This window comes from Martes martes (assembly GCF_963455335.1).
Source record: "Martes martes genome assembly, chromosome: 1".
In the NCBI taxonomy this organism is placed as follows: domain Eukaryota; kingdom Metazoa; phylum Chordata; class Mammalia; order Carnivora; family Mustelidae; genus Martes; species Martes martes.
In genome coordinates, this window is record NC_137888.1 from 114,370,098 (window position 1) to 114,386,189 (window position 16,092).

The 16,092-nt window shown below is 34.1% G+C and overlaps 1 protein-coding gene across 5 annotated transcripts in view; it reads right to left on the minus strand.

Moving 5' to 3' along the window:
• The window catches only part of ATP13A3 (ATPase 13A3), a 91,985-nt gene that overhangs the window by 60,682 nt on the left and 15,211 nt on the right, over window positions 1-16,092 (minus strand). For 4 of the 5 annotated variants that reach the window (XM_080802155.1, XM_080802151.1, XM_080802152.1 and 1 more), the window contains 4 exons: window positions 5,578-5,676; window positions 4,311-4,484; window positions 1,767-1,949; window positions 1,418-1,488 (listed from right to left, as the gene is read on the minus strand). In XM_080802155.1, coding sequence (XP_080658281.1) covers window positions 1,418-1,488; window positions 1,767-1,949; window positions 4,311-4,484; window positions 5,578-5,628 — 479 coding nt within the window. In that variant the 5' untranslated portion in view covers window positions 5,629-5,676. The remainder of the gene's footprint in view (window positions 1-1,417; window positions 1,489-1,766; window positions 1,950-4,310; window positions 4,485-5,577; window positions 5,677-16,092) is intronic. The other variant, XM_080802153.1, reaches the window with a different exon arrangement.

Below are 16,092 nucleotides of genomic sequence, written 5' to 3' on the forward strand. Positions count from 1 at the left end.
TATGTAATAATATTATTATCCTTTAAGGTTGTACCAAAGCTATAAGAGCTAATAATTAAACTAATAAAACTAAAGGTAAAGTATGACTAACTTGAGAATTCCAAAGTAAAATCTCTTTTTACTTTTTATCTATGTAATTTTCCCTCTTCAATTTTTTAAGCTTCATGCTAAAAAATCCTATTCATTGATTTTTCTTTCAATGAAAGCATCAATCCAAATCTGTCCCTGTTCTAATACAAACCTAGAAGAGAAGTACAAAATTTATATAAGTCACAGGCATTGCCTAAAATCTGTTAACAGTTCTAACTGGATTCAACCAACAGATCTACTTTTCCCCCAAAATGTCTTAATTATGCTTATTTTAACTGAGATACTGGTCACAGCACTCTAAGGAGAGTTTTGTATATCACTTAACTCCAATCCTTTTGTACTTTTTTCAGGTAGAAAAACTAAGCTCCATAATTAACAGCTATCATTGGGAAAAGTTTAAATTCTGCGAGTTTCTATAGTTGGCAAACACCATATGGCAAATAGGTTTGAAATTTTTTTCCAACTTTAGCTGGTAACTTCTCAAAAGCAGCAAGGATCAGCTCCAAGTCTTTTTTTAAAAAACAAAATGGCAGCTCACTGGCAGTGTTCTATAAGGCAATAGTTCTTAATTAGGAATGGTCTTCAGAACTAAGCATGTGGAAATGCCCAGGGCTATTCCAGAGTATTCCAATTCTTTAGTGTCTGAGGAAAAAAATCCAGACATGAATATTAAATGTTCATAAGGTGATTCTCTTTATATTACTAATATTAAAAATTCCTTCAGCACTCAAGTAGTGATACTTAATGAGTGTTTGTAATAATCACTTTAACAATAGAAATAAAAATAGAATCCTAAATATCCTAGTACTTGCATAATTCGAAGCCTTCACAATAAATACAGTTTAAGGGATTCCTCCAATTTGTCCTACTTGAGGCTTAACGCATTTGACAATGTCTGAATCTTTATCCACATAGTAAAGTTAAACTTCCGTTGGTCTATGACTCCATCCCTCAAGGATAAATACATGGAACTATCGGCAAGTTGGGAAATGAGAATTCAGGTATTCTGACAGGCTGTAGAGTGTACTCAAAATTCACTCTGAAATGAATCCACAAAAAGAAAAGAACTCCAACTCAGAGTAGATTTGGAGAATCATACTGTTTCAAACTTTAATGTAAATCTTGCCAAGGTATAAGTTACAAGTAGGCTTTACCCTAAAATGGTTAATAAGTATTCAAGTAACACCAGGGAGGTTTTATTAAGTGAATAAAAAGTTATGCAATAAACTCCTCTTTGATTTTATGTAACACTAAAATGAATTCTTTTTTTATCTAGAACATTTTCAAGATACTCATAATATAATCCAAACAAAGGAAGAATACTTACTTTAAAAAATCAAAATTGTGAAGGGTATCATTCCAGAAGTATTTTACACTGTGGTGGGTGAAATAACGGACCTGCAGAACACATATATATGTTACATCAAAAGGCATTGTTTATGATGAAGTTTACTAATACAAATCTATCATCTATTAAAATTAAAGTGATCACATACAAATGCAATCTGCTTCTTCTACTAGTACCTAAACTGTGCCATGTATAGTAATAAATATTTTATATGTATATGAATTTATCCCAAACAAAAATAACTGCATGTACAAAATTATAGGTTATGATAGCATAAAATATAACAATTCCGGTTTTCAAAGAAACTTTGACACTAAGATCATTATACCTGCTGTGGTTGAGTCTGTGAATATTTATTCATCTCATGCCTATTCTCTTCAGCCAAATTTTCAGTTAGATGAACAGCATGGCCATTTGCAACTTTATTAGTCATAGATTTGGGGTTCAAAAATGGGTGAGTTTCCAGAGAAAGAAAGCGAATTTTTGCACAAAACCACATTCTGAATTCATCCTTACAAGAGAGAAAAGGATAAAAAGTCAATCATGTATATTACATAACTACCTGCATATTTTTTAATTCCCATTCTTTACAGATTATTGATTTGTCCCTGAGAAAGCATCACTTCCTACTCACTAAATGTTACACCATTTCAAGATGTATAAATTTTTTTAAATCCTGCTCAAAATTTTTGTTTTTCCATCTTTTTTTAAAAGATTTTATCTATTTATCTGACAGAGAGAGAACACGTGCACATGCGCACACAAGCAGGGGGAGGGGCAAAAGGAGAGGGAGAAGCAGATTCCCCACTGAGCAAGGAGCCCAGTGGGGGGCTCTATCCCAAGACCCTGGGATCATGACCTGAGCTAAGGCAGAAGTTTAACCAACTGAGCCACCCAGGCACACCCAAGATTTATAAATTCCATACATGAAGATGTATAAAAGCTTTCCAGTGTTCATCATTTTATGACATACTTCACTAATATAATATCCCATGCAAGATTATGAGTAATTTCTTAATTTAGCTATCAACATACTGAGGCTAGAAATTAAAGCCTCTGAGGAAACCATCAACAAAATGAAAAGGCAACCTACTGAATGAGAGAAGATACATGCAAAAGATTTATCTGGTAAGGGGCTAATCTCTAGAACATACAAAGAATTCATATAACTCAACAACAAAAACCCAATTAAAAAATGGGCAGGATGGAATAAACCTGTTTCCAAAGAAGACATAAAGATGACCAAGTGACAAAAGATGCTCAATATCATCAATCATCAGGGAAATGCAAATCAAAACCATAGTGAGATAATCACATCAGTCAGAATGGCTAATATCAAAAAAGACAAGAAATAACTAGTGTTGGTGAATATGTGGAGAAAAGAGAACCCTGGTGCACTGTTGTTGGGAATGCAAACTGGTACAGCCACTAAGGAAAACAATATGGAGGCTCCTAAAAAAATTAAAAATAGAAATACTATGAGACCCAGTAATCCATGTGCAGGTATTCACCCAAAGAAAGCAAAAACACAAATTCAGAAAGATATATGCACCCTTACGTTTACTGCAACATTATTTACAAGGGCCAAGATATGGAAGCAAGCTGAGTGCCCAGCAATACATGGATTAAGAAGATGTGGTATATATATTTATAATGAAATAGCACCCATTCATAAAAAAGAATAAAATCTTGTCATTGGGACAACTGGATGGACCTAGATGGTATTATGCTATGCTTATTATGAAATAAATCAAACAGAAAAAGACAAATACTACAACAAAAATCAAAACAAATACCAAAAACAAAACAAACAGAAACAGACTCAAAAATACAGAAAACAAACTGGCGTTGTCAAAAGGGGGGGGGAGGAATGGGTGAAATAGATGAAAGAGAAAAAAAGGTACAAACTTTCAGCATAAAAGAATTAGGTTATGGGAATGAAAAGTACAGCACAGGGAATATAGTCAGTAATATAATAACTTTGAATGGTGACAGATGGTCAGTACACTTACTGTGGTATTTCATGATGTACATAAACATCAAGTCATACTGTCTACCTGAAACTAATACTGTATGTCAACTCTACTTAAATTAAAAAATACATATACCAACAACAACAAAATGAACTCACAGACAACAGATTAAGTGGTTACCAAAGGTACAGAGTAAGTGGGGGTGAAATGGGTAAAAGTTGTCAAAAGGTAAAAACTTCCTGGGGATCTAACATCCGGCATGGTGACTACAGTTAACAGTACTGTAGGGCATATTTGAAAGTTGCTAAAAGAACAGACCTTAAAAGTTCTCATCACATGAAAAAAAATTTCTGTAACTTTGTACGGTAACAGATGTTAATTGCCGTTATTGTGATCATTTAAAAATCTACACAAATATTGAATAATTATGCTGTATGCCTGAAATTAATATAATGTCCTATGCCAATTATACTTCAATAAAAACAATTTCTTTAATTAAAAGAAAAGAAAAAAAATTAAAGCCTCCAATAAAATGCTTCCAATTAAGATTTAAAAAAACAACAACAACCAGGGAAGCAGCAGCATCACAAAGTAGAAACGCAGCTGGTCTAGTGGGTAACAGATCTGATATAGTCCTTAAACTGGCTGGTGACCTTGACAGACAAGCATCTTATTTCTCACTGCATCAATAATTATAAAAGGAAGGGGCTGATACAATCATTTTAAGATTCCTTTCTATTCTAATCACTATCACTTAGAACACAAATGCTTTTAGGATTAGTATTCCCAATTATATCCTAGCAGTGATGTGCTCCTCATATATTATTTTGAACCAAGTACACACAAAAGCATTATATAATGCTTCGAATAATCAGCTCCCAGTAAATACACAGACTTACAGTAGTCCTCAGCAGCACCACTTCACAGTCTCTAACCGCAGCTCTAATACAGGTTGCCTTCACCCGCCATTCAGGCATCCAGTAGAGGAGGAGAAGAAGAAAGCCACCAGTGCAAACCACTCCCAGAGAAACTATGGCAAGCTTCCAGCGACACAAATTATAGCCATAAATCTCCTGCATGGACACAGTGATCACACAATTGAATATCAAATGATAGGAGATAACTGCCAAAGTTCTTTGTTTTCCCAGTAAGTATTAACTCTAGTCATATAAAAGGCTGACTTTGTTTTTTTTTAATAAACTTTTATTTTTGGAATGATTTTAGATTTGCAGAAAAGTTACAAAAACATTAAGAGGTCCTGTATGCCTTCCTCTGGTTTACCCTGTTAACTTGGTACATTTGTCTAATTGAAGAGACTGACACTAGTACATTACTATTAACTAAACCTAGTCTCTATTACAATTTCACTAGTTTTTTCACTGTCTTATTTCTGTTCCAGGATATAAGCCATAATATCACACTGCATTTAAATGAAGTAAGTTTTAACTTTATTTTTCTCCCAATTAGCTAATTGTCACGATACCACTATGATTGATCAATTTGACCTCTTGACACAAATTATTTCATTGTTTCAGTTTACTACCACCCCCACCATTACCCAACAATAGTTGCCAAATTTAGCAAATGAAAATGTAGAGGGCCTAGTTAAAACATAAATTTCAATTAAAAATTAATTTTGTTTGCCCTATGCTATGTTTGGGACACGCTTATAAAAAATTTATTCCTTGATTATCTGAAATTCACATTTAATGGGGTGTCTTATATGACACCTGACAACCTTATCACCCCACTTCTACACACAAAGAGCTGAAAAGCTCTTTTTTTATTAAGCTGATTTCAAACATTTTTTATAAATCAAATTTAGAAATCTTACATTTGGGATTACACTTAAAACATTAGCTAATATAACTTCTTAAATTATCAAATAAAAAATATTAAAATATAAGAAATATAAAATGAAATAAATAAAAAATACATAAAAAATTTTTAAAAATACTTTAAGTATTAGAGCTCACAGTCAAACGAATTATACTAAAATCAACAAATAGAGATGTTACATAATCCCAATTCAAAAAGGCAGTGGGGATGAGAAAAGCACATTGACTTAGTGTTTTTTTGTTTTTATGTACTTTTCTACTTTCCTAGAATAATAAATTACAAAGATAATTCTTCACACTTGACAAATAAATTATAAAAACCAGTTACCATTTCATCTTCTTGACCCTGGTTGATAGTCTTCCTTTCTTCTTTGTCCATATCTACAGTGGTCTGATAGGTCCTGTGCTTCAGAACAGTTGAAGACTACTGAGGGGAAAGAACAACAAATATTAGGGAATTCTGCTATATCTTAGTAGACAATACAACTTCATACTGTTAAGACTTTGTTGTAATTATGTATCAAAGTTTAACTGATATTTAAGTACTCACTAAAGTGCTGGCTGGTTTTAATGATATTTTCAATAGTGTGCTAGTTCTTCTGATACATACTATCACAAAATCTGACATATTTCATCAATTAACTTATACTAACAATAGCCTTGATAGAAAACAATTTAAGCTCTGTGAGAAACTACTGTAAAATCTTCCCTTTTCATTTCCCAACTCAGAGAACAAATCCAGTTTAACCATCTTGAGCTAAAAATGCTTCACACAACTCAATTTATTGCTTGAAGTATAAAGGTAAAGCACCAGCAGTGAAAGCAACCCTAAAACCTCTCCATGATTATTAAATTAATCATCTAACAAATATTTACTGAGCACCTTTTACATGAATGGTAATGCTTGGCCAAGAGTCAATTCCTAAAGCAGGTGTACCCCTATTGGAGATCACTCCCCCATTCTGATTCTGATTCTGAAGTGCACTAAGCAATCTTCTGATTGTTTGACTACCCATGATGCTTGTCTAGGAGAAAATTCATTGAGCTCACTGACAAATTTTTTTCCTGTATTAAAAAAGGATACTGGAAGGGCGCCCAAGTGGCTCAGTTGGTTAAATGTCTGCTTTCATCTCAGGTCATGATTCCAGAGTCCTGAGATGGAGCCTGGCATCAAGCTCCCTAATCAGCAGGGAGTCTGCTTCTCCCTCTGCCTCCCACACCCCCAGCTGTGCTTCTCCCCTACCCCTGGCAAAAGAATAAAATGTTAAAAAATAAATAAATAAAAAGATTTATTTGAGAGAGAGAGAGCACACATTCAGGGGAAGGGCAAAAGGGCAAGAGGCAGACCTCCCATGGAGCAGGGAGCCCGACATTAGGCTGGATTCCAGGACACTGGGATCATGACCTGAGCCAAAGGCAACTGCTTAACCAACTGAGCCACCCAGGCACCCCTATTACTTCATGTCTTAAAGAGTTTTGTTAGGTAGAACCAGAGTAGCTTTTAGTTGAGGGCTAATTTGATCCCGCTACTGAAGCCAACACCCTTCTGAAACGCTCTTCCTGAATCCTTGTGCCCAGTGAGGTTTTCCACTGTGGGTTGGCAGGAACAGGCATTCTTCTCAGCTCTGTGTAAGCCCTGATGAGTTTTTCTCTTAATCCTTTTGGTTGGTGCTCTCCCTGATCTTCAGGAGTTTCCTCACACGTGCGCTGATCCATACTCAGCTGAAGACTTGAGGGGAACTACTTTGGATATTTTCAGTGTTTTTTTCTCTGTAAGGATCCCTTTACTGATAATCTGCCCTGAAAACCTGCCTACTCTGATGTCTCCCAAGACTCTTAGCTTCATCTCCCCAAATCAGGGAGACTCCTGGGCTCCCTCTGGGTTCCCTGTAGGATTGGGCTATGCCTTTCACATTCAGTCAACAATAGCTGATCTTTGTGCAGGGGAAGAGGTTGGGCTTGCTCATTCTCTCAGTACTCTATAGCAGTAGATTACGGTCCTTGAGAACAACTGCCACTTCAAGCCAGACTGATTTGGTGAATCAGGCTTACCATGGTAGAATGACTCCAGTAATATGCTTCATAGCTAGTCTCACCCTAGACTGAGAAGCAATTTTTACTAAATTGCTCACAGGGTTTTGTACGATAATGTGGCTTATTTTGGAGATGCTGGACCAAATATCTCTAAGACTTCATTTCCAAGATGGCACTGAGTCAAGGAATTTATAGGAATGCAAAATATCTAGTTCCAATTAAGTAACAATATCTGACATCCAATTAAACCTTAACAGGTATGCAAAGAAAACCCATAATGAGAAAAATCAATTAGCAGAAAAAGACCAAGAACTGACACAAATAATAGAACTGGTAGTTAAGGACATTAAAACAGCTGTTGTTAACTGTAGTCCATATGTTCAAAAAGCAAGAGAAAAGACTAAACACATTAACTACAGACATGAAAGATATAAAAAAGAACCAACTTGACTATAAAAGTACAGTATCTGAGACAAAAAAAAAATGACTAGATGAAATTAACAGCATATTAAGTATGGCAGAAGAAAAATCAATGAACCTGAAGACAAAATAATAGAAATATCCAAAATGAAAAACGAGTAGAAACAAAGAGAAGGGGAAGAAAAACCTGTAACATCAATAAAACATCAGACAACTTCAAGTACCCTATTATACATGTAAGATAGGAGGGACCAAAAATATGTGATGATATAATGGCCAAAACTTTTCCAAATTAGGTGAAAAACTATAAGCCTACACATCCAAAAAATCCTATTAAGCAAATAAAGAATGAAAAATTACACCAAGGCATGTCATTATCAAACTGCTCAAAAGCAGTGATGAAAAATATCTTAAAAGGAGCCAGAGGAAAAAGATTGTTACAAATACAAAGGAAGATAGGTTAGGAATAACATCAGATTTCTTGCTAAAAATAATGCAGGTGAGAACAGCTAAGCAACATCTTTGAAGCAACGAGAAACAGAATTCTATGCTCAGCAAAAATATCCTCCAAAAATCAGAGGTGAAATACGTTTCTAGACACAAAACCTGAAAAAAATAATCATGAGCAAACCTACATCATTAAAAAAAAGTGTTAGAGGAAGTCCTCAGGTAGAAAAATGGAAATGGAAACATGGAATTCCACAGAAGAAGGAAAAGCATCAGACATGGTATGTACATAAATAAATATGTATAACAATAGAACAAACAGCACAAAGAAATGGAAGTATACTCTTGTAAGGTTCTTACAGTATATGTGAATGAATGTAGTATTACTTGGAGATAAATTTTAGTAAGTTAGAGATATACACTATGAACTCTAAAGTAACCATTCAAATAAAAGAGAGTCACAACTAAAAAAAATCAACAAAGGTGATTAAATGGAACCATAAAAAAATACTAAACTGATCTAATAGGAAAAAAAAAGGGGGGGAGGAAAATGGAAACTAGAGATGAGACAAAAAGAAAACAAATAGCCAGATGGCTGATTTAAACCTAATAATATCAATAATCACATTAAATATGAATAGTAATTAAAAGGCAGAGATTGTGGTTTTATTTTTCAAAAGCAAGGCTGCAGAGGCACCTGGGTGGCTCAGTTGGTTAAGTGTCTGAGTCCTGATTTCAGCTCAGGTCATGATCTCAGGGTTATGAGATCCACCTGCTTTGGGCTCCATGCTCAGCAGGGAGTCTGCTTGAGATTCTCTCTCTCTCTCTCACTCTCCGTTTGCCCCTCCCTCTGCTTTCTCTCTAAAATAAATAAAATCTTAAAAAAAAAAAAGCAAGGCTACAAATATATGTTGCCTATAAGAAATGCAACCTAAATTAAAGGCACAGTAGGCTAAAAGTTAAAATATACTGTGCAAGTACTATTCAAATTAAAGCTTCAATAACTGTATTAATATCAGACAAAGGAGATTTCAAAGCAAAGAATATTATCAGAGATTAAAAAATATATATTACCAGGGATGTAGTCATTTCATAACGACAAAGGGGTTAACTGATGGACATAAAACCATAATCCTAAATATGTATACATTTAACAGATCATCAAAATACACAAAGGACACAGAAGATCTGAACAACATTATCAGTCAAATTGGTCCCAACTGATATTTACAGAACACTCTACTCAACTGCAGCAAAATATACATTCTTTTTACATATGCACAGAACATTCACCAAGAAAGACCACATTTTGGGACATAAAACAGATTCAAGTCATACAAAGTTCTAAAAACAATGGAATTAAGTTAGAAACCAGTAACAAAAAGATAGGTAGAAAAGATTTAATACCTAGAAACAAAATACACTTGTAAAAAATCCATGTGTCAGAAATCAATAGGGAAATTACAAAGTATTCTGAACTGAGTAACACTGAGGACATATCAAAATCTGTGGGATGCAGCTAAAACCGTATTTAGAAATTATTTATAGCACTAAAATTCCAAAATCTGAAAGAAGAAATGCCTAAAATCGTGACCTCAGCACTGGCCCTAAGGAAGTAGAAAAAGAATAGCAAATTGCACCCACAGCAAGCACCAAGGAGAAATTGATAAAATTCACAGCAGAAATCAGTGAAATAAAAAAACAGTAAAATGGAGTAAAATCAATGAAACCAAAGGCTTTTTTTTGAGATCGACAAAAGTGATCTTTTCTAGTAAGACTCAAAAAGGGGAGGAAGGCGGCACAAATTACTAATATCAGGAAGACGAGAGAAGACATTACTACAGATTCTGCAGATATCGGAAGTATAATCAAGGAACGTAATGAACACTTTACACCAATACATCAACTTTTCTGCAGGTCTGAACCTACTTCCAAATAAAAAAATTTTTAAATTTTTAAATTTTAAATTTTAAAATTTAAAAACCTCTCTATCCGTCATGGAATGGCCACAAGTTAGTAATTGTTAAGCTGAGTTAAAAGCTGAATGTAACAGGTATACGAGAGTTCATTATACTATAATCTTCTTTTTTTTAATCTTCTTGTTTTTTAACATGTAAAAATTGTAATAGAAACTGTTTTTAAATAAATAAAAGTCACCCATCTGAAACTTTGAGACAGAAAAACATTTTCAGAAGATACTCATTTCTGGCACCAAAGGCCATAAATCTTAAGAACTCTGACTCTATAAATCTCAAATTCACTGACCTAACTGATCATATACCAGGCATTATCCACAGTCTCTTACTGCTGAATTTTGACTCATTCTTCTTCACTTTTGTCTTTTATCCACTGCCTAGAAATAGAGATGTACTTCTGCACTTTTGTAAATCCTAATTTTTCAATGAAGAATGTATTAGATGAATAAGCATGTGTTTATAATTTTAGAAAAAGAATTACCATTAATATTCAATGTGTTCATTAACTTCATGTACTTACACTATTTAAAACCTTTTCGCCAAACACATCTCGACAGAGCTCACCTCAGTCTAACACAGCTATACTATCAACTCATCCTCCAGAGTTAAAAAGTGACCACAGCAAAAAAATAGTGCAGTAATTTTTTAAACAATCTATTTGTAATGCTCTTCTAAATTCAATTCTTGACCATTTTACCTCATTACTCTTTTTATAAGTGTTACTGCTCTAAAATTTAGCTTACTTTTTAAGGCAAAACTATTGTCTTACCAAATTTTACCAAACTGGAGGCATTAAAAATAATTTAAATTAAAAGTTGCTCTAAAAACTATCGGTTATTATTCTCTTTGAGCACACTATACCACATAGAAAATTATCAAGACTTCACCAAGACTTTCACATAAACTTTTAATAAAAATCCAGTAAGACAATAATTGCAACAGCTTATGTTTAACATATAAATATATATTTAAACTCTAAAAAACATGTACATAACAGAAAGCCTCTAACATTTCTGACTAAAGATAAAAATCTATATATTTTAAATGATATTTCCTATTAAGATGAAAAAAATACATATTAAGCTATTCTACCATGTATCTATTTAGAACATTTGAAGCATTAATATCGAACTTCTGAAATCCATTTAACTTTCAAAATAAAACTATTGTAGCTTGCAGGAGTGTATGTTTTTTAATCAAGTCAATTTCTAGATCATAGGAAACAAAGAAATTTTTCTTACCAAAAGCACTTTATCGTCATTCTTCCCAACTGCTGTATCAGCAGCACTTTCAAAAGCTGGCTATTAATAGTAAAAATAAAACTAAGCATAAAAATCCATTCGGATGAGAATTTTCTGCCAAATATTGTTTGATTCTTTGTGAACTGCTTTCAAAATGATTAAGATATTAAAATTTAGGATTTTTAAATTCACTGACTTTAAATGGGTTTTCAGAAGATATACCCTGTGCCACTGGTAGAGCTACTATTAAGTCCCATCTAGTCAGCACACTGAAGTCCCAATTCCACAGTGCATGCCTCAGCCTTGATCTTATCTAAATTGCAAGGAGCTCATAGGCTATTGTGCTTAACCAAACCCTTCCTTGCATTTACAATGAACATGATTTTTTGTGTGAGTAAAAACAGCAGCAGAGGACAAAGTGAAGCTATCAGAAATATAGCTCACTAAATCAAATGCGAATTCTTGGACATTCACTTATTTTTTTCACATTATATAATTACTAAGAACCATCTGTAGTGTTCTAGGATAAAAGTTAGTCATATCTCATTTCCTAAAACAAGAGGAGTTGGCCTCAACAGGCAGAAATCCCCAAACCTCTAAGCCATCTTTGCATCAAACCTGAGTTTCTTATTAGCTGGAACAACAGTTTTATAGTAGTCTGCGCATGGAAGGTTTTCTTCAAGGATATTCCACGTACATACCCAGAATTATGAAGTTGGTAATTTCACAAGGTGATTTAGAGTGTGATCTATAACTCAAGTAAAACTTCAAGTAGTTATTTTGAATAACACATTATTAGTTTTTCACTTGAGTATTTGCCCAGTTCAGAGAGAGAGAAGTAAAAAACTAAAATTAAAAACGTATTACTCAAAATTCACAAAACTAAGTTATTCTGAAAAATTCTTAAATAATCTTTTTTATAGTTTGTAACATATACTCTGCAGTTTTAGAAATTAAAACTACATTAAGATTTGGGGGACACTTTGTCGTGCACGGGTGCCACCATTGGTTAAGTGTCTGACTCTTGGTTTCAGCTCAGGTCCTGATCTCAAGGTCATGGGATTGAGCCCCATGCCCAGTTCACTCAGCAGAGTCTGCTACGACTTTCTACCCACCGCCCCTCTCCTCTGCTCACTCATACATGTGTGCACTTTCTTCTCTCTCTGAAATAAATAATCTTAAAAAAAAAAAAAAAAGGACTTTTTGGGCCACTCTGCATTGTTGAAAGACAGAATGAACATCCTACTTGGCTCTGTAGTTCTAGATTTTTTCCCTGAGACTTAAATATGCCTACCCATGTTAAACAGAAATTTGACAAACCTATCTTTAAGGACCATTCAGCACAAGATTTTTTAAAGATCCTTGTATGAACAGTTCAGCCAGCACTCTGAATATTATTTCACTGTCAAATCTGTAGCGTCCACACCAACTAAGATAACCTTCTGTAATTCAAAAGCAGTTCTCCCTTTGAAATAAAAAGTACCCTAATACATATAATATCCTTAATCTACTCACTGAACCACCTCAATTTTAAAAAGCTATACAAATATTTGTATAAAAGAATTTTTTAAAAAACTGAATCCCCTAACTATAGAAATCAAATTGTCACAACTCTTTATGAGGACAAAACTTAACACTTCAAGTCAGCTCCTAACAATAAGAATGACATAATATAATTTAATGAATACATGGAAATTTTACAAGGATACCAGCTAAATTTTAACAAAGCTCTAGTGAATACCCCTTTTATCACTTCCCATCTTGAACTTTCTCTTATAATACATGCTTTTGTTTCTGTGTTTAGGCTTAAGGAAGACCATTGTACCAAATATACACCAAACCAAGACTATTTACATTTGTAAAGTGCAGTCTTTGTATAATTATCCTTTTTTGTATGTTACAAAACAATGCCATAGCTAAAACAAAGTAAGTTATAACTAGGAAAAATAATGTAATTATCTGCCTTAGGATCAATATTAGAAATATTAAGAGTTACAACTTAGCCCACAGTACAACATACTTATATATGTCTTTATCACTTTTATTAAATACACTATTTAACAAATCAACCCTTTTATTCAGAGAAAACTCCATGTGGTAAGAGTGTCATCTTAGGTGAAACAGTGGCTTTGAGTATCAGTCAACTGCAAAGTATTTAATTAGTAAAAATGGGAAAAAGTAGCTTTGGACTAACAACTAATATCTATGTTTTAACTTTTGCTTTGTAAAAATGGAAATGTGTAAAAATTCTTTTATATACAACATAACTGCATTTTTAAAATGTCTACTTACATGAATGAGAGATTCTCATTTATTGAAACTAATGTGATCTTAAAACTTCTAAATTTCCTCTTAAATCCTCCTCATGTATATAACTTTTCAAAACTTCATATTCAAGGACTGAGAGTTACAAAGTGTTATAACTGTTAAACTGATTTCAAAATCTTACCTCTATTATGAAAAGTGCTGTACCAGGTATTAGGAAATAGTAGATAACATCATTGTGATAAGACCAGTCCTACAGACTGAATATTCAGAACAGGGAGAATCAAAAAGGCCTAGAAAGAAAACTGGCTTCTAATCACTTAGATAATCAAAAACCCAAAAAAATTGAAACAGTGGCCAGTAGTGGTGACAGTATATTGCAGAGTGAGAATAAGGGAGAGACTTTAGTGCTTTTTGAATGTTTTTACCATCTACACATATTAATATTTTAAAATAGTTTAAAGAAGGTAGGCTGAGCATATGTATAACTTCTAATTCTACTGTGCTTGGCCAACCTTGGGTGTGAAAATTGTAGGAACCTGCAAAACACTTCATGGTGCTCTATCAAACCATTCTCCAGATTCTTTGGATCTCTCTCAATTAGGTCTCTTTACCCCAGGCAAGATAAAGTGGTGATTTTGAAGTCCCCCTTAACAAGTACATTTCTAGTAAGTGACAGTGTGATTATATTTATTTTTGTACAACCCCTCCAAATTTTGACTCCACTAGGGAAAAGTAGCAGCCACTCACACACCATAAAATAGCAGCAAACCCTAAATTATTTAATCAAATTAATCCATCTAAAAAATTAATCCACCTACAAGCGTTAGGTAAGTATATATGCCATGTTCATTATTATACTAGGAACTGTAGGAGATAAACAATTTTACCCCAAAATACAAAAAAAAAAAAAAAAAAGAGAGAGAGAGAGAGAAAGAGCACACAACTCAAGAGTCAAGGTTTAACTTGTTTTTAAGACAATTCAACATGAACTATTTTGCAAGTTCCTTCACCTGTCATGGTTTCAATTTCTTCTCCACTGAAATGAGGCAGCTGTAATAGGCTATATGATTCATTCCAACTATGAAAGTTTTGACCTACAGTAAGTATTGGTTCTGTATGCATCTTGCTGTTACACTCATTCACCACTAGGTGATGTTCCAACATTGGTATGGAAAAGGGCTGACAGTTTTCAGTAGCCTTAACAGAAAAGCTGTGGATCAAAAGTGATTATGAGAAGTTGCAAGATTTTTGTTCTTGTTTAGTATGACTGGAGGTACTAATCTGGGAAAGCAGGGGTTGGCTAAATAATATAGCCTCTGTTTCATGTGTCTCAATGGAAAAATAAGACACAAACACAAAACAAATGATAATGGTGGTAGAGAGGAGAGAAGGCAGGTATGTTATTACTGCCTTTACAAAGATTACTCCCAAGTTCACAGTTGTCTAAAACTAGAATTTAGGGATTTTATAATGTTGTGAGGCAAGGGAGGGAGAACAGTAACAATCAAAGAGCACATGAACCTATCTGAGAACAAGATGAGGTGAAGTATAAAATTATGTGGTAAAATTACTACTTGCTCATTAAACTGGGGGTGAGGAGGAACACCCTTATACACTGTTACAAGTGAATCTGGGAGCATATGGGTGGTTTAGTTGGTAAGTGTCCAACTCTCGATTTAGGCTCAAGTTATGATCTCAGAGTCGTGATACTGAACCCTATGTCAGACTCTGTGCTGGGTGTGGACCCTGCTCATTAAGATTCTCTCCCTCTCCCCCACTGCTCCCTCCATAAGAAAAGGAAAGGAAAAAAAAAAGTGAATCTGTACTACATTTTTGGAAACCGACGGTATATTAGAATTTAATACTCCAACACTTTGATCCAACAATCCCAATTAAAAATCCATGTCACATGTACATATATAAACATGTTACCATTCATTAACTGTTTCTTCAAACTCATGAAATAGAGTACATGAGTTTTGTGCTTTGAGGGTAAGAGGGGTACTTACATGCAGAAACACCTAACTGAAACAAGTTTTAAAGCAAACACTAAAGAAAGTGTTTGGCATTTAATACAGTAAAGAATTGACAAATCTAGAGTTCTAATAACAGCTTGTATAAACAACCCAAACTGGTAAGTGAGCTTAACTGCCCAAATAAAAGCTACACTTTTAAATTTAGAAGATAAGCATTTCTGGGGTGCCTGGGTGGCTCAGTGGGTTGAGCCTCTGCCTTCGGCTCAGGTCATGATCCCAGAGTCTTGGGATCAAGCCCTGCATCTGGCTCTCTGCTCAGCGGGGAGCCTGCTTCCTCCACCCCCTTCTGCCTGCCTCTCTGCCTATTTGTGATTTCTGTCAAATAAATAAATAAAATTAAAAAAAAAAAAAGAAGATAAGCATTTCTGTTAAGCAATGTATTAATTAATGTTTCTTCCATTTTAATGTCAATTAGTGATCA